General features: G+C 34.7%; 1 protein-coding gene across 1 annotated transcript in view; it reads right to left on the reverse strand.

The window, feature by feature from the left end:
* Window positions 1-19,646, reverse strand: part of LOC133327683 (uncharacterized) — a 52,978-nt gene extending 33,332 nt beyond the window's left edge. Inside the window, exons 1-2 of the mRNA XM_061536245.1 lie at window positions 19,595-19,646; window positions 19,232-19,341 (exon numbers count right to left, since the gene is read on the reverse strand). Of these exons, the coding sequence (XP_061392229.1) occupies window positions 19,232-19,341; window positions 19,595-19,646 (162 nt within the window). The remainder of the gene's footprint in view (window positions 1-19,231; window positions 19,342-19,594) is intronic.
* Between the last annotated feature and the right edge of the window lie 1,321 nt (window positions 19,647-20,967).

The following is a 20,967-nucleotide window of genomic DNA, read 5'->3' on the forward strand; positions in this document are numbered from 1 at the left end:
ACAAGGTCGATGCTGTTTACGGCTATTGTGCAAATTACGGAGTGGAATGCGCTGCCAATAGAATGCTGTATAGGTTTTTCGTTTACAGTTAATTTGATAAAGTGTGGGCATAATTATCACTTTTTCTGTATTTTGAATTTCTAACTGAATTATTGTAATTATTAGTAGTAGAGACATTTTCTACCTTTTCTTATAAAGAAATGTATAAATGCTACACACTTTTTCCCCGATTGGCAGGAAGATTTAATTTGTTTTGCGAATGACATGTTCTAAAGTTAATTGAGTAAGGTTCATATAAATAAGGTTCCACTAAAGATGCTTCGTCTGTCCGATTGGACTGTTTTGTAAATAAAATGGTTATGAACATGATTTTAGCCATCATTCTACTAGCATGTATATGTATACCCTTTGTGAACATAGATATATACATACTTACCCATTTTTATACCCTACACAACTATGTTGTCAGGGTATTATAGCTTTGTGCAGCCCCAAGAGTTTGTAACGCCGCGAAATATTGATCCTAGACCCACCTTTAAGTATACCGATCGTCATATCTCGACCAGCTGAGTCGATCTAGACATGTGTGTCCGTCCGTCTGTCCGTCTGTCTTTTATAATTTGTAAAGACGATACAGGCCACAGTTATGGACCAATCTTCACGAAATTTTGCAAGAAGAAATTTTACATGGACAAGGAGATAGGGCCAATGAATAAGCATGCCTGTTTTGATAAAGATCGGTCAATATTTAGCGGGTCAAATGTGTGAAAAATGACAAAATTTGTATTATACGGTATATAATATATAATATTTACTCCTAAAGGACATAGACCCGAAAAGTTGATAATATATCCAAGATCCAAGTGGAGAGGTTGGCCTTTAAATTGATACCAATTATATTGTCGTACGTACTCGGATGTGAGAGTTACACGTACATATTTACATGTGCTTATGTATTCAGATATTATTTAGTAAACCATTACAACATTGGAGGGCGGAAATATAGCGCTGATTGCCTCGGTATTTTCCATGAGGTTCCAGTTATGGTCAAGGACAACGCCTATAATTTTCTGGGATGATGAGATAAAAATCTTGGGAAGAAGTGGACTGAAAACTTATTATTTTTTTTTTTTTGAGTCGATCTATAGGCCAAAATTATAAGTCGAACATCACAACGTAAACCACGGTGAAGGGAATCTGGACAAGTGATTAGAAGAACTGTACTAAATATTAGTAATATTTGTTGACCTCGGACAAGAGGGTGCAAATATCACGAACTATTTCCCAAGCTAGAATGAAGAACCACACAAAGTTATCATATGGTCGGCCCCGTCCGACTATACTGCTCCGATCACTGGTTCTTTAAATATTAATAATGTTTAACATACAAAAAAAAAAAAACATTAAAACCAAAATAAGCCTATTGTAATTGACCCGCAAATTTGGACTGACTATTAAATAAATTGACTGTAACCAACATCCAGCTATCTACCGCATATTGTAATTTAATATTTTTTATTGAAAACCAAACCAAAGTGTAGCGTCAAACATAAAAAATATAAAAATTTGATTGACATTTTCATGTCAGTTTTACCACAAAGAATTGACTCGGGATATAGCACCATTTGTGTAGGTTTTTTTTATTTTTCCATTTCATATATAATATTTTTCTCGTTCGTTTTTCTTTGACATGAAAGAAATGAAAAGTTCTTCAAGTGGTTTCACAATTATTGACAGGCACAATGGTGACATTTATTAAATTGAATTGCAAAAGAAAAATCAAAGCTGTGAAAAGAAATGGCAAAAAGAAAGGAAATGTTGCGCAAGAAACAAAACCTGTCACATTTCATAGTAAGCGGAAAAGCTATAATGGCAGATTTGTGAAAGAGAAAAAACGTATGTATAATAAAGAAATATGTGTTATGAAATTTTAATGACTTTGATGGACACAATATAAGTGTTTAGGTTAATTAATATTAAATACAAAATGGAATATTAACTTTTTATGAAATTAAATATTTAGTTGGTCACGTGTAAAATTTGATAAAAATAATTACATAGATTTATATCAATAAAGTTTTCGTTCCACTTCATCCCAATATTAGTATCTGATCATCACCGAACATTATATGCGTTGTCCTTGACCACACCTTGATCCTCATGGAAAATTTCAAAGCGATCAGTGCTATATTTCCGCCTTCTAGTATGTTAATGTGTTACTAAACAATATCTGAATACGTAAGAACCTGTAAATATTAAAGTGCAACTCCCACATTCGAGTACATACGACAATATAGTTGGTATCAATTTAAAGGTCAACCACTCCTCTTGGATATACTATCAACCTCTCGGCTCTATGTCATTCAGGAGTAAATATACACGGCATAGAATACAAATTTTGTCATTTTTCACACAAAAGTCACGGTCCATTTGACCCGCTAAATATGGACCGATCTTTATCAAAACAGGCATGTTTATTCTTTGGACCGATCCCCTTCTCCATGTAAAATTCGCCATAATTGAGGCCTCTAGAGCGACCAGAAACACGGACAAAAATTAAGTATTTAGTCCATTTCATCCCCTAAATATAACCCGATCTTTATCAAAAACAATTGGCCAGAACCCATCCTACATGCGAAATTTCGTGAAGATTGGTCAATAACTGTGGCCTGTATCGTGTTTACAAATTATAATGGACAGACGGACGGACACACATGACTAGATCGACTTAAGGGTGGGTCTAGGACCAATATTTCGCGGCGTTACAAACTTTTGGGGCTGCACAAAGCTATAATACCCTGTCAAAATAGTTGTGTAGGGTATAATAACCTGTATGTAGAACAGTCATAGAACCATTGGGATGGAATCGGGCGAAATTAAATGTGCTATCTAGATAGATATTTGAACCAATTGAAACCAGTAAGGAAAGTTCGGGGCCGACTATCATATATACCCTTCACCACTATGGGTACATACAAAAGGCGCTAATATATACAATATCCTGTGAAATGGAATCGACCGAAATTAAATGTGTGATTTGAACGTATTACAAAGCCCCACAGACATACCATTCTCAAATCTATGAAAAATTCTATGTCTATCGGGGAGACTGGTTTACAATTTGTATAAAACCTAGCAAAATTATGTATGCGTATTTGGTATGCTGCAGCATAAAGGGCATTCACAATTTTATCTTGTGTATATGGAAAAGACGTAAGCTCCTCGGTGAACAATTTACGTAAAATCAGACGAAAAAAATATATGGGAGCTATATCTAATTCTGAACCAATTTTCATGAAACTTAGCACACATCATTCTAGACTCAATTAAGTGTGCTGTACAGAATTTAGTACAAATCGAAAGATATATAAGGACTTTGGTGCATCATTTACATAAAATCGGACGAATCTATATACGGGAGCTTTATCTAAATCTGAACTAATTTTTCCCAATTTCAATAGGGTTCGTCCTTGGGACAAATAAGTGACTTCTGCCAAATTTGATCCAAATCGGATCATAAATGTGACCTGTACTTTGTTTATAATTTAGCATTTAACAGACGGACGGTCGGACGGACATGCATAAATCGACTCAGAAAGTGATTCTATGCATATTCTCAAAAGGAACCATGTGTCTATCTCGTTTCCTTTTGCCGGTTACAAACATATGCACAAACACATAATACCCTGTACCACAGAGTGGTGAAGGGTCTAAAAACCCCATACACATACCATTCTGAAATCAATGAAAAATTGCATGTCAAACGGACAGACTTGGATTCTTTGGTGTACTATTTGTACGAAATCGAGTCAAATTATGTACGGGAGATATATATGAACACATGGGCCTAATTGAGTAACCGTAGCATACACCATTTGATTTTTGTAATCTATATTCAATTTAACTCCCTATGCCAAAATTTCGTGTAAATCGAAAAAACATATACCTTTCGGTGCATCATTTACATAAAATCGAACGAAAAAATATGTAAGATTTATATCAAAATTTGATCCGATTTCAACAAATCTATCACGCATCTTTTCTTCCTCAATAGCATTCGCTATGCAAAATTTTACTCAATCAGACAAATATTGGGAGTTTGGTGTATCATTCACAAAAAATCAGACGAAACTGTATATAAGAGCTCTGTGAAAAATTTTGTCCCAATCGTACAAATATTGGGAGTTTGGTGTATCATTCACAAAAAATCGGACTAAACTATATATGGGTGCTATGTCTAAATCAGTACTCTGTGCAGAAAGAAATATCGGACGAAACTATATATGGGAGCTATATCTAAATCTGAACTGATTTTCCCCAATTTAAATAGGGTTCGTCCTTGGACCAAATAAGTAAACTGTGCCAAACTTCATCCAAATCGGATCATATATGAGACCCGTACTTTGTTAACAAAAATACATGAACGGACGGACATGCGTAAATCGACTCAAAAAGTAATTCTATGCATATTCTCAAAAGGAACCATGGGTCTAACTCGATTCCTTTTGCCTGTTACAAACATATGCACAAAGACATTATACCCTGTACCACAGTGTGCTGAAGGGTATAAAAACAGTAAGAAAAGTAGTAAATTTGAACGGGACCGGCTATATGATATCCTTTATCTCTTTGGATATATTCAACCGACTAACATCAATCCATTCACATGCCATTCTGCAACCTATGATAAATTTCATTTCATTCGGCCAGATTTAGAACCGTTTGTATACTATACTTGGGACAAATGTGAAGTGATTTAAAGTAAATATGACACGCTATTCGGACACTCGTTGAGTAACATTTCGTGTTGATCAGACAAACATTGAGGAGTTTGGTGCACCATTTACTTAAAATCGGACGAAAATATATATGGGAGCTATATATAAATCTGAACCGAATTCAACAAAACATGACACACAGTGACGTAATAGTAATGTTTAGTATTACTATCATATCATAACACATATACACCTTTAAATATTGAAATAACTCCCATATCCCATTACATAAATTCGACTAAAATATGTCTGATACTGACTTAGACCAACGACTCTTGGATATTAAATCGATATTACGAAGAAAAATATTGTAGTCGTTTCAAAATGTGTATACCCTCATTAGTCCTATGGGCATATTTGTAAGTATCTTCTAAAGGTATACACCCAATCAATTTTATATACTGCACGCTCTTTCCCTTCAGTAAATTTATTATATTATTCCAAGAGGATTTACAATTTCATCCACATAATATTTCCACTAGCACAACATCCTAACTTCATCAAAGGCATAACATACGTTTTCTTTCGTAATAATTTAACAAAATTTTCTGTTATTTTGCCAATTTCCTACAAAGTAACAAACAAACATTTCAATTGAGGCCAAAACCATGACTTTGTCGAAAAACGCACGAACACACACACACAACCACACTCTTAACGAAAAATCTTATTCGGCCACGTACAATGACAATGTTCTCTCAAATACGACTACTTGCCAACACTTGTAAAACATGAATTGTACAAACTGAAAATGTTGTGTTTTATTAGCTGATGGTTTGTTTGTTGTTATTTGTTGGTATGTTTCAAACAGTAGTGTCATCCATAGTGAAAGAGGAGCTTTAAGGGGACCCCCCATTCTCGGTGTCAAAATTTTTGTTGATATAATTCGAATCTACACTGATTAAGGAATGTCTCTACAAAATTTCAAGTGAAAATCTCAAGAAGTCTTGAAGATATATCCGATTTATTGTGTCAACATTAAGTGACGGCTAAAGGGCTTCTCAAACTTTAAACGCGTTTTACTCTAAACATTTTATTGTGAATGGCGGGCACGATATCTCAAAAACCAATAATCCAATCGGTTCCAAATTTTGCAGCGTTTCTCTGAGAGTGTATAGCTCTCGTATGAACTAGGATAAAGCCAATCGGTGAAGATCTTCCTTATTTTTTAACATGGTTTTTGGTAAAAAATCGGCGATTTTCCAAAAAAAATTTTTCAAAGGTCCACCATTTTGTTAATTTTAGAGCGAAGTCAATAATCCTAGTTCATACGAGAGCCAGACATGTCCTCTTTCTAACACAGTTGGAATTTTCGGATTCCGATGTTCCAGTGAGGAGTTATCATGCCCGCCATCGAAAATGTGGACTTTTCTTTGCACCCAAAAAACAACAACAAAACAACAACAACAAATTTTTGTAAATTATTTTTCTTCCTTTTTAAATCTTCAAATATATATGTGCCAAGTTACAAACCTTAACAAGCATTGGTATTCATTTACCAGCCCATTTAAAATCTTAAAAATAAAAAATCGAGAATGGGGGGGGTTCCCTTAAGTTTTTTTTCTGCCAACACCGCCACCATGTCGATCTATCACTACCACCATCACTACATTTCATTATATTGCACAAATTGTATTTGGCATTTCGGCAAAGTAGTTGTAATAATGGAACGGTGCACGAATACACACGTACACAACCACGGACAATAACAACAACAATGACAACAAGAATATCAGTGAAACATGCTGATGGCATTTGTATTTGTACACGTATAATTCTATTTCATGTACCGGAGACAGCTAGATAAATAAGTAAATGTCATTTCATAGATATTTTTATCTGTGTACATACAAAACGCATACAAGCACAAATATTTAGACTATAGGTGGATTGGTTTGTTGGTCTGTAGGTCGTTCGGTGATAGATAAATATATCCTAGTCACGGACTGAAGAAAGAACACGTTTTTATTAGAGGCCTTTGAAATATTGCTCTTAGTAAATGCAGAATATGGAATGGAACGGATGTTCTACTTTGAGTAGACGTATATTTTCTTAAATAATTCTATTTGCAATTTAGTTCATATAAATCAAATTTAATTAGCAAATATTCGGCATGAATAATTAACAAACAAAAAATGTCTTTAATTTTGGACAGGTTGAAGTCAGACAAGGATGCCGGGTTACCATAGGTATAATTATTTTCACAGATTTGAGATGGCTATAAAAAAAACTGATGACCGCAATGAAACGCTCTAGTAAGCGTTTTAAAAAACAATAGACAAAAATACGTACAAAGACTCGAAATCGAAGGAGGATATATTTGACCAAAAATAATAAAAAAAAACAGTAAGGAAAGTAGTAAAGTCGGACGGGTACGACTATATGATACCCTTCACCACTATGGGTATATTAAATAGGACTATTATCATGAAATTGTATGAAATAAAATATGTAATATTTATCTAAATGTGAAACGACCTAGATCTATCCATAAACATGTCATTCGTTTGTTACAATGAGACTAAAGTATGTAATTCGTCTTCTAACAAATATCAATAGGTCATCCGTTGGGCTATGTCGGAGCTTCTATGCTCAATTTTGTACGTTGTGCAAAATTTGATGTCAATCTGAGGAGTTTTATGCACAATTTACTTAAAATCGGACGAAAATATATATGGAAGCTATATCCAAATATGAACCGATTTCAACGAAACTTTTCACTAGTTAGGTTATACTAAGTTCAGTACGTTTTGTTCCTATCAGCCATATAATGGTTCCTTGGTGCGTCAATTACTTAAAACCAATCAACAATATAAGGGAGCTATATCTGAATTTCAACCGATTTTCACGAAACTTGGCACACATCATTCTGGATTAAATTCAGTACGCTATGCAACATAAGAACTTTGGTACATTATGTAGATTAAATCGGACGAAAATATATATATTTAGATCTGAACCAATTTTCACGAAACTCAGCACACATCATTCCAGCACGAATTCAGTCCAAATTACGTGCAAATCGAAAGATATATGTGGTGCACCATTTACATTTTCACGAATCTTGGCAGACATCACTCTAGGCTCAATTCAGTACGTTATGCCAAATTTCGTGCAAATCTAAAGATATACAGGGACTTTGGTGCTCCATTTACATGAAATAGCACGAAACTATATATGGTAGCTATATCAAATCTTGATCGATTTTCACGGAACTAGGTATACATCACTCTAGACGCAATTCAGTACGTTATGCCAAATTTCATGCGCATCGAAAGATATATAGGGACTTTTGCGTACCATTTACTTACAATCGGACGAAAGTATATATGGGAGCTATATCTAAATCTGGACCGATTTTCACGAAACTTGGCAGACATCATTCTAGGCTCAATTCAGTACATTATGCCAAATTTCGTGCAAATCGAAAGATATATAGGGACATTGGTACACCATATACATAAAATCGGACGAATGTATGTATGCGAGCTATATCTAAATCTGGACCGATTTTCACGAAATTTGGCAGACATAAGTTTAGACTCAATTCAGTACGTTATGCGAAATCGAAAGATATATAGGGACATTGGTGCACCATTTACCTTAAATCGGACGAAAATATATATGGGAGCTATATCTAAATCTGAACCGATTTTTCCCAATTTCAATAGGGTTCGTCCTTGGGCCAAATAAATGAACTGTGCAAAATTTCATTCAATTCCGATTATAAATGCGACCTGTACTTTGTTTACAATTTAACATGGACAGACGGACAGACAGACGGACATGCGTAAATCGACTCAGAAAGTGATTCTATGCCTATTCTCAAAAGGAACCATGTGTGTATCTCGTTTCCTTTTGCCTTTTACAAACATATGCCTGTTACAAACATAAACAGTGAGCGGAGTAGTACTGTCGGACGGAGCAGTATAATCTGAGAATTTATATTCCGAGCCTGAGTAACATTTGGTCATATTTTCCAACCGATTAACCGATTACAGTTCAACAGCTCCTCTGTCTTACCCAGGTATGTTTTTATACCCTTCACCACACTGTGGTATAGGGTATTATGTCTTTGTGCATATGTTTGTAATAGGCAAAAGAAATCGAACGATGGTTCCTTTTGAGAATATGCATAGAATCACTATCTGAGTCGATTTACGCATGTCCGTCTGTCCGCGCGTCCGTCCAAGTATTTTGTTAACAAGGTACAGGTCGCATTTGTGATCCGATTTGGATGAAATTTGGAACAGTTGACTTATTTGGCCCAAGGACGAACCCTATTGAAATTGGAGAAAATTGTCCGATTTTAAGTGATGATGCACTACACTTCAACTATTCGTTCGATTGGGACAAATTTTTGTACAGCGTACTAAATTAGATTCATACTTATGTATGCGAAATTTTTTTGGAATCGGTTCAGATTTAGATATAGCTCTCATATATATTTTCGTCCAATTTTATGTAAATGAAGCACCATACTTCCAATATTGGTCCAATTGAGACAAAATTTTGCACAGAGTACTGAATTAGATCTAGAATGATATATGCCAAGCATTGTTAAAATCGGTACAGATTTAGATATAGCTCCCATATATAGTTTCATCCGATTTTTTGTTAATGATACACCAAACACCCAATATTTGTTCGATTGGGACAAAATTCTGCACAGAGTAATACATTAGGTCCAGACTGATAACTGCGAAGTTTTGTTAAAATCCATTCATATTTAAATATAGCTCCCATATATAGTTTCTTCCCATTTTTTGTGAATGATGCACCAAACTCCCAATATTTGTCCGATTGGGACAAATTTTTTGCACAGAGTACTGAATTAGGTCCAGATTGATGTCTGCGAAGTTTTATTAAAATCGGTTCAGATTCAGATATAGTTCCCATATATACTTTCGTCCGATTTTATGTGAATGATGCACCAAACTCCCAATATTTGTCCGATTGGGACAAAATTCTACACATTGTACAGAATTAGGTCCAGACTGATGTTTGCGAATTAGGTCCAGACTGATGTCTGTTAAAATCGGTTCAGATTTAGATATATCTCACATATATAGTTTCGTCCGATTTTTGTGAATTATACACCAAACTCCCAATATTTGTCTGACTGAGCAAAATTTTGCATAGCGAATGCAATTGAGGAAAAATGATGTGTGATAAGGTGTGTTGAAATCGGTTCAGATTTTAATATAGGTCTTATATATAGTTTTGTTGGATTTTATGTAAATGGTGCACCGGATGGTATATGTACATTTCGCAGAGGGTGTTAGATTGAATATAGATTACAACAAGTGAAAAAGCGTTAAGTTCGGCCGGGCCGAACTTTGGATACCCTCCACCATAGATATACTGACAGGTACTTAATATGAAAATATAGGGAAAATAAAACCAGTTATGTAAAACACAATGTAAACTATAAAACAAATTTCAGAAATTTTTAATGGATAATGAGGGTGTATACACTTTTACACGGTTAAAATGGTTCTAGACCCCATGTTTCTTTGGACCAAATTTGTTTCAGAAAATTTTGATTTCATCCTAACTTTGGCCATCTTATAATTTCTTCCAAACTCAGTTCAAGTTTGAAGATGGGGAATATCGGTCCACTCCTTCTGGTACCTCCCACACAGGGGCTAGGTCTAAATACGGGTTATAGTTCATATATAGTTCATTATCGAACCTTACGTTCATTATCGAACCTTACGTCATAGAACCAAACCCAAAACGCGGAACAGATTGCAGAACTATTTTAATATAAAAAAGGGGGTTATATGGGGACTACCCCAAAAAGGGGGTGCATATTAATAATTTTTTGTAGGGAAATTTGTTACCATATACGACAACAAAATACCAAATTTCAGGGAATTCGGTTGAAAACCGTGCTCAAGAACCCTAAAATACCGAAAATTGGGGGTACCCTTATATGGGGGCTACCGGAAAAAGTGGACCTATATTTATAATTTTTAGTATAGAGATTTGCTACCCAATAAGAACTCAAAGTACCGAATTTCAGCGAATTCGGTCGAAAAATGCGATCAAACCCCCCAAAATACCTCAAAATTGGGGGTACCCTTATATGGGGGCTATCCGAAAATATGGACCCATATTTATAATTTTCAGTGGAAAGATTTGCTACCCAATAAGAACTCAATATACCAAATTTGAGCGAATTCAGTTGAAAAACGCGCTCAAGAACCTCAAAATACCGAAAATTGGGGGGTACCCTTATATGGGAGCTATGCCTAAACGTGGACCGATAAAGCCCATCTTGACCTGCCCGCAGACAAAAGACGACTCTATGCAAAATTTTGGCGATCTATCTCAATTCGTTTAGACGCTAGAGTGATTACAACAGACAGACAGACGGACAGACGGACATGCTTAGATCGTCATAGAATTTTACGCTGATCAACAATATATATACTTTATAGGGTCGGAAATGATTATTTCGATGCGTTACAAACGGAAAAACAAAACTAATATACCCTCCATACTATGGTGGAGGGTATAAAAATCAAATGGTGTATGCTACGGTTACTCAATTAGGTCCATGTGTTTATATATAGCTACCATACATAATTTTACTCGATTTCATACAAATGGTACACCAAAGAATCCATGTCTGTCTGTTTGACAAGCAATTTTTCATTGGTTTCTGAATGGTATGAATATATGGAGTGTTTTTTAATTCAAATATCTCTATAGATAGCAGATTTAATTTTGCCCTCCAAAGATTCTATGTAGATATTAACAGGATATTATAGATATTAACATCTCTTGTATGTACCCAAAGTGGTGAAGGGTATCATATAGTTGGCCCGTCCGACTTTTGAACTTTCCTTACTGGTTCCAATTATATATCTCCGGAGTGAACGACATAAGATTCAAACGTTGTCATTATACACACAAAGATCTAGGTTCATTGGACCCGCTAAATATTGACCTTGACTATCAAAACAGCCATTCAAATTAGTTGTCCATATCCCCTTCGCGTATTAAACTTATGATGTTCGGTTAATAATTGTGGGCTTCGTTCTTGACCATAACCGGAACTTTGTGTAAAATTTCGAAACCATCAGCTAGACATTTCCGCCAACAAATATGGTAATATCAAATAATATCCGTGTAAATATTTACGTATAACTCCCCTATCCGAGTACATGCAGCACTATAATTGGTATTAATTTGAAGATCAACCGATTTTTCTTCTGAACTTATCGGGTTTATGTTCTTCAGGGGTAAATCCAAGCGAAATCAAAATTTAAAAATTTTCAAACAAATGTTTAGGTCTAATTGACTCGCTGAATATTGACTGATTGGTATGAAATGAGCCACGATTGTTCGTTGGTCAAATGCCTTCCCCCATATAAAATTTCGTATATGTTGGGCTTCTAGATTGGTCAAAAAAACAGACGAAAATTAAGTTTTCCATCCATTTCAAATATGAACGGTTCAGTTTTAAGAACAATAGGGGCCGGTCCGAACCTACAGGTCACATTTCTTGAAGATTGGCCCATAACTCTGGCCTGTAGCGTGTTTACATATTATAATGGACAGACGAACAGACATTTTCGACATGCGAGGTGCATCTTTAACATGAAAAATTCTTGAACGGAATCTACGAAACCAAAGGAATCTACGAAGCCAGCCACATAATTCGAACTATAAATAATTTACTGCGAAATGTCGCCCTTCCAACCAGCATAAATCTGAAATATACAGCCATCTGCCAAAAAATAATGGATCTCTTTTTTCCCAAACTAATATTATGATTATTTGGATAAAATCGTACATTCAATTCAATTTATATTTGATTAAAAACTTTTTCAAAATTTTAACACTTTGTTGGACGAGGAGTAGTGGCCGATAAGTACCATCTTCCAACATTATATAGGTATCGTTAAAATATTAGATTTCGCAAAGCATCGAGGATCCTTTAATATAAATTTGTTGTTTTAACTCAACAAGCATTTAAAGTTTTTATACCCTTCACCACACTGTGGTACAGGGTATTATGGCTTTGTGCATATGTTTGTAACCGGCAAAAATAATCGAGATAGACCCATGGTTCCTTTTGAGTATACATATGCATAGAATCACTTTCTAAGTCGATTTATGAATATCCTTCCGTCCGTCTGTCCATGTTAAATTGTAAACAAAGTACAGGTCGCATTTATGATCCGAATTGGATGAAATTTGGCGCAGCTCATTTGTTTGGCCCAAGGACGAACCCTATTGAAATTCGGAAAAATCGGCTCAGATTTAAATATAGCTCCCATATATATTTTCGTCCGATTTAAGGTAAATTGTGCACCAAAGTCCCTATATATATTTTGATATGCACGAAATTTGGCACAACGTACTAAATTAAGTCTAGAATAATACGTGTAAAGTTTCGTGAAAATCGGTTAGATTTAGATAATAGCTTCCATATATAATTTCGCCCGATTTTAGATAAATAGTCCACTAAAGTCCCTGGAAATCTTTTGATTTGCACGAATTTTGGCATAGTGTACTGAATTAAGTCTAGAATGATGTGTGAAAAGTTTTGAGAATATCGGTTCAGATTTAGATATAGCTCCCATATATAGCTTCGCCCGATTTTAGGTAAATAGTCCACTAAAGTCCTTGGAAATCCTTTGACTTGCACGAAATTTGGCACAGCGTAATGAATAAGGTCTAGAATGATGATTGCCAAGTTTCGTGAAAATCGGTTCAGATTTAGATATAACTCCCATATATATCATCGTCCGATTTAAGGTTATTTGTGTACCAAAGTCCCTATATATCTTTCGATTTGCACTAAATTTGGCACAGCGTACTAAATTAAGTGTAGAATGATGTTGCTAAGCTTCGTGAAAAGATCCATAGCTAGGCCGATTGACACAACGTACTGAAGTTATATAAATTAGTCTCTGGCAAGTTCCCCTGAAATCAGATATAGATTTATAACAAAACGCGTCGTCCGTTAGGATACATATCTAAAATATACCCAAAGTGGTGAAGGGTATCATATAGTCGGCCCAGTCCGACTTTACTACTTTCCTTACTGGTTTAAACTGTGTATGATTGTGTATTTACCTAAACTAATGAATATGTGTATGTGTGTACATTTTCTCAACATTGTATATTTATTTGTTTAATGTTTTCATTTGTTAACTGGCGATTATTTATTCTTATTAATCGCAATTTTGTTAGGAGAATCTAATCGGAACCACAAATATCGTTGCGGAATTGAAATGATGGCATCATTCGATGAAAAAACGTATTTTCTCCTTTCGTGGATATCTTATTTTTTATAGATTTAAATACATTTCGAGCTATTGAAAACATGTTTTTAAATTCAAAAGCACTTTATGGTTTTTTTCATTATTTAACCATTATCAAATTATCAGTCATTATTATTCCAACACTACTAATCTACATGTTTTTTCTCCCAAATTAAAATCTATTTTGTTTTCAACTCGATTAAATGACTAATTCCATTTTCACATTTAATATTCAATTAAATATTTGAATAAATTTATTTAATATTGATTTATTGTATTATTAGTTCATGCCATTGTTGTTGGTGTTTTTTTCGGTTCGTTCGTTCATGGATAAATTGAATAAATTATTAACTAATATTCTGCAGTAGAAATTCTACTCTACACACACATATGTATGTGTGTTGCTCTACTAAATACATTTATTGGCTAGCAAAATATTTAAATACCTTCTAAAATTTACGAAAGACTGTTTACCCTCCGCATTATTGGCTTAAAGTGTTGATGCCATTCATTTTCACACGTCAGAGAATAACTAATACTATTATTTGCAAATATCAATTGCAAAATTATCGATTGTTCAATTCATTGGAAAAGTGTTCGGACATAGTTAAATGTCATGTGTGGTAGCAGTTGTTGTTATGGAGGCAAAACAAAAGATTGCTGCAAATTTAAATATTCACCGCAATAATAGAGTACGATATTAGTATTAACCGCATATAAGTTAATAATTAATTGGATAATTTATAATATTGGAATATATATCATACATTGTGTGCAGGTCTATAATTAGTTTGCTTGAATTGGAAAATGATGAAGTGTGGCAATGAAACTATACAGAAACACCTCTACGTTCACATTCATAGAAAGGTCTCACAATGTGGTTAACTATTATTTGTACGACCAGTGGGGGGAGGATTAAAGACAGAGGGTGTCGCTTATATGATTCCCTACATCACTTATTATACCCTTCATTACTCTGTGGTATGTTTGTAACAGGCAAAAGGATTCGAGGTAGACCCATGGTTATATATATATATATACAGCGTACTGAAATAGGTCCCAATCAATGTATGCGAAGTTCTGTTGAAATCGGTTCAAATTTGTATATAGCTCCCACATATAGTTTCGTCCAATTTTATGTACATAGAGCACCATACTGCCAATATTTGACCGATTGAAACATAATTTTGCATAGAGTACTGAATTAGGTCCAGATTGATGTGTGTCAAGTTTTATTAAAATCGATTCAGATCTAGATATAGCTCCCATATATAGTTTCCTCCGATTCCATGTAAATTGTGCAACAAACTGCCAAGGTTTGCCCAGTTTAGAAAAAACGCCCTAAAATAGGTCCAAATTCATGTATGCGAAGTTTTGTTGAAATATGTTCCGATTTTAATATAGCTCACAAATATATTAGTCTCATTTTATGTAAATGGTGCACCCAAAATCCTGTTCTATTAGCACGATATTTATAGCCTTCACCACACTGTGGTGATTTTATTATCGATTTTCACCAAATTTAGCACACATGAAATTGAAGACTTAAATATGTGATTTTTATGTATTTCTGGAACCTATGCTAAATTTCATTTCATTTGGGCAAGTTTAGAGTCGTTTGAGCACAGTGGGACAGGTTTGTGTAAATCGTTTCAAAGCAAACTTGACACACGCTGCACTGTTTAAAATTTAATCTCAATACGAGATGTCTATATCTGAAACGATTTGAAGCAAACTTGCCAGAGATTAATTTATATTAATTTCAATACGTTGTGTCAATCGGCCTAGCTTTGGAACCTTAGTGCACAATTTACTTAAAATCTGACGAAAATACGCTATGCCAAAATTCGTGCAAATCGAATGATTTTTAGAGACTTTGGTGCATCATTTACCTAAAATCGGACGAAACTATGTATGGAAGCTATATCTAAATCTGAACCGATTTTCACGAAACTTAGCACACATCATTGTAGACTTAATTCAATACGCTATGCCACAATTCGAACAAATCTAATTATTTTCAGGGACTTTGGTGCACATTTACCTAAAATCATTAACTATATATTCAAAATTTGTAAATCGATGGATATATACCGATTTTCACGAAACTAAGCACACATCATTCTTGACCTAAGTCAGTACTCTATACCAAATTTCGTGCAAATCGAAACATATATAGGGACTTTGGGAGCTATATCTAAAGCTGTATCGATTTTCACCAAATTTAGCACACATCGTTCTAGACTTAATTAGGTACGCTATTCCAAAATCCGTGCAAATCGATGGATATATAGGGGCTTTGGTACACCATTTACCTGAAATCGGACGAAAATATAAATGGGAGCTATATCTAAATCTGAACCGATTTTCACGAAACTTAGCACACGTCATTCCAGACTTAATTCAATACGCTATGCCAAAATTCATGCAAATCCAATGGTTTTCAGGGACTTTGGTGCACCATTTACCTAAAATCGGGCGAAACTATATATGGGAGCTATATATAAATCTGAACCGATTTTCACGAAACTTAGCACACATCATTCTAGACCTAATTCAGTAGGCTATACCAAATTTCGTGCAAATCGAAAAATATATATAGGGAAATTTAGCACACATCGTTCTAGACTTCATTAAGTACGATATTCAAAATTTCGTGCAAATCGATGGATATATAGGGACTTTGGTACACCATTTACCTGAAATCGGACGAAAATATATATGGGAGCTATATCTAAATCTGAACCGATTTTCACGAAGCTTAACGAACATCATTCTAGACCTTATTCAGTAGGCTATACCAAATTTCGTGCAAATCTAAAGATATATAGGGACTTTGGTACGCCATTTACCTTAACTCGGGCGAAACTATATATGGGAGCTATATCTAAATCTGAACCGATTTTCACGAAACTCAGCACACGTCATTCTAGACTTAATTCAATACGCTGTGCCAAAATTCGTGTAAATCAAATGATTTTCAGGGATTTTCGTGCACTATTTACCTAAAATCGGGCGAAAATATATATGGGAGCTATATATAAATCTGAACCGATTTTCACGAAACTTGGCACATATCATTTTAGACCTAATTCAGTAGGCTATACCAAATTTCAAATTTCCATATATATCTTTTGATTTGCACGAAATTTGGCACATCGTAATGAACAAGGTCTAGAATGTTGTATATTAAGTTTCGTGAAAATCGGTTCACATTTAGATATAGCTCCCATATATATCTTCGTCCGATTTAAGGTAAATGGTGTACCAAAGTCCCTATATATCTTTCGATTTACACGAAATTTGGCAAAGCGTATTGAACTAAGTCTAGAATGATGTGTGCAAAGTTTTGTGAAAATCGGTTCAGATTTTGATATAGCTCCCATATATAGATTTGCCCGATTTTGGGAAAATAGTCCACTAAAGTACCTGGAAATCTTTTGAGTTGCACGAATTTTGGCATAGCGTACTGAATTAAGTTCAGATTTAGATATAGGTCCTATATATATTTTCATCCGATTTTAGGTAATTTGTGTACCAATGTCCCCATATATCTTTCGATTTGCACGAAATTGGGTATAGCGTACTGAATTAACACTAGAACGCCGAAGGCGGTCATTTTGACCGCTTTCCAATTTCAAGTACAAAAGCAACTGTGCATTTAATGACACTTTTTTTTAAAATATGGTGACTTTTTGTACCTCATAAATGCACAGTTGCTTTTGTACTTGAAATTGGAAAGCGGTCAAAATGACCGCCTTCGGCGTTCTAGTGTTAAGTCTAGAATGATGTTGCTAAGCTTCGTGAAAATTTCCATAGCTAGGCCGATTGACACAACGTACTGAAGTAATATAAATTAGTCTCTGGCAAGTTTCCCTGGAATCGGTTCAGATATAGATATATAACAAAAACACGACGTCTGTTAGGATACATATGTAGAATATATGTAAAGTGGTGAAGGGTATTATAAAGTCGGCCCAGTCACCTAATGTTGTACAAAATAATTAACGTTTTTCCGATAAGGACGAATTAGTGGACAACGTAACAAATGGAACCTAAAATAACGTGTATTAGATTTTGTGTCGAGGTACACTTTGGGTAGCGCACTGTGCTGCAGCATACGGTTGCTCAAATACGTCCATTTATATAAGGCACCCTAGATATCTTACTCGATTTCATACAAATGAGTGACATCCAATTTTTCATAAATTTCAGAATGGTATGTGTGTGGGTTGTTTCATTTTAATGGTCCCCCAAAGATGCTATGTCTATTCTATCTACAGGTCCCGTCCAACAATGAAATAGAATTACAATGACTACATCTTAATTATAACCATCTGTGTTAATATTAAATTAAATAATGTCTTCCGTTAATTCTCCCCTTTACCCTTATAATTATTTAACGCACATTTGTTTATGTATACTCCTTCAGCCATATATATAGCTCATTAACACCATACCTGATATACATTGATACACTTTACTGCTGTTTCTTTATATAGATTTTATATTACCGGAAATGTGCGGTAATTTTTTATGCTCTTTTGTGTTGTTACTTTTCCGTTCAACTTCTCCCCTTTCGCCCTGACATTAATCTTAATTCAAATGAGGTTATTTCAATTCAATTAGAGCCGTAACAATGAATGACCTTCTTGCATTGCCGCTACGGTCGTTTTTAATAATTACCAAAAAAGACTACCATAATACCTCATGAAAAATACAAATTATACATTAACCGTATTATCCTTAGAGCTGGTGGACGACTAAATAGATATACTTAACAATTTTATGTGTAACTTTTTTATATACCGTTGTTTTTTTTTTCGTTTTTACTATTTAAATAAAATTTCAAACAAAAAATACAGTCCTTGGAAAAGAAAATAAACCAAAAAAGAAATAAGGCAAAGAAAGTGTAACTGCCATAGGCACTGGCCGACCAGCAGAAGAAGACACAATAAACAGCCAACATAAAATTCGTCCACCATAAATTCATTGTAATGTAATAAAAGTGAAAGCATCCACAGGCCGTGAGCCGATGTTGTTTATGCAAGGACACGTTTACTACGTACATATAATCAAGAACGGGAGGGAGGGAGTGGTTAGGGGATGACATTCGTATCGTGTTCTGAGGTGCAGTTTTGGCTAGTAGATAAACTATATAATTATTACCTTAAACAGTACGCTGGGATCCACATCATGTAGGCACTCCAGTGTCGCACTGGTACCACGTTCAACATAGCGCGGCACTATCAACTGTACATTAGCTTCCGTATGACCGTCTGCAAAAATAGAGATAAAAATAAACGTTGAACAAAATATTGCCATGAGAAACTTGGTGCTGATAAATTTATTTCATCACAGAGAAAGGAAGAAAAAACACACACAGAGAGGCTAATATAAATAATGCTGCAAATGAAAGAAAAACGAAATGACCAAAGAAGAAATTACAAAGGCAAATAATATACCGGCAAGGCAAAACTTTTGCAAATTGCCATAGAAAAGATGTCGCCGAAATACCACCAATCAACCAACCTGCCAGGCGGCCATTCAGCCAACTAGCCAGCCAGCTCAACACCAATGTCATTTTAGTAGCTTAACAAATGTGTTTTTGTGTTTTTTCTAAGGTTAGCCACGAACAAAGGAGGCTAGCTTACAGAAAAAGTTAACCACGGGATTTCAAGAGCAAAGGAAGAATGAGCAGAGAAACGTTGGAATTATAATTTTCTAAAATAAATGCAAATCTTAACAGTGGTTTCTAGAGGAAACCTTTTTATGTAATTGTTTTAATAAACTCTTAGAATTATTGCAGAATAATGCGGGAAAGTAATATTAATTTAATAATAATTAATATTAATTTAATAGTGGTCAAATACGTTAGTTCATAGTATAAAGTACCCTTCAACATTTTGGGTATATACAAGATGCTATATCTAAACCTGAAACGACTTCAATCCAATATACTATGCAAAATTTCATAATAAACGAAATAGGCTGCTCCACTTGCATCATTTGCATAAAATCAGAAAAATATATGTGGGAACTATATCTACATGTGAACCGATTTCAACAACATAAAATGGGACTTAAGTATATATGTGAGATATATTTAAATCTGAACCAATTTAAAAAACTTAAAAAAAGCATTCTAGACTAAATTCCATACCCGCTGCTAGATTACGTGAATGTAGAACAAGCATAGCCTCATTCGCATACATCAATCAGGACCTAATTCAGTACTCTGTGCAAAATTTGTCCCGATCGGACAAATATTGATAGTATGGTGCTCAATAATATGGTGCTAAAGTCGAACGAAAAAATATATAGGAACTATATCTAAATCTGAATCGATTTCAATAAAACTTCACGGACGTCAACCTACAGTAATTTCTATACGCGCTGCAAATTTTTGTCTCAATCGGACACATTTTTGGGAGTTTGGTGCCCCATTTACATAAAATCGGAAGAAACTATATATGGGAGCTATATATAAATCTTAATAGATTTCAGCAAAACTTCGTATACACCGATCTGGATCTAAATCAGTACCATGTTCAAAATGTTGCCTCAATTGGACAAATATTTACATAACATCGGACGAAGCTATAAATGGGACTTATATCTGAATCTGAACCGACTTCAACAAAACTTCGCACACAAAAAAGTGGACTGAATCGTGGCTCAATCGGACAATTTTTTTGGAGTTTGATGCACCATTTACTTATTTCGTACTAAACTATATATGAAAGCTCGTCTAAATCTGCACCGATTCCAACAAAACTTCGCATATATAAGTGTGGACCTGATCGGGCCATAATTTGGAGTTTGGTGCACCATTTACATAAAATCGACCAAAACTTTGTATGGGAGCTATATCTAAATCGGAACAGATTTTCTCCATTTTCAAT

The sequence above is a fragment of the Musca vetustissima genome, unplaced genomic scaffold (assembly GCF_032173495.1).
Source record: "Musca vetustissima isolate MV318-11 ecotype Yass unplaced genomic scaffold, APGP_CSIRO_Mvet_v1 utg28969, whole genome shotgun sequence".
Classification (NCBI taxonomy): Eukaryota; Metazoa; Arthropoda; class Insecta; order Diptera; family Muscidae; genus Musca; species Musca vetustissima.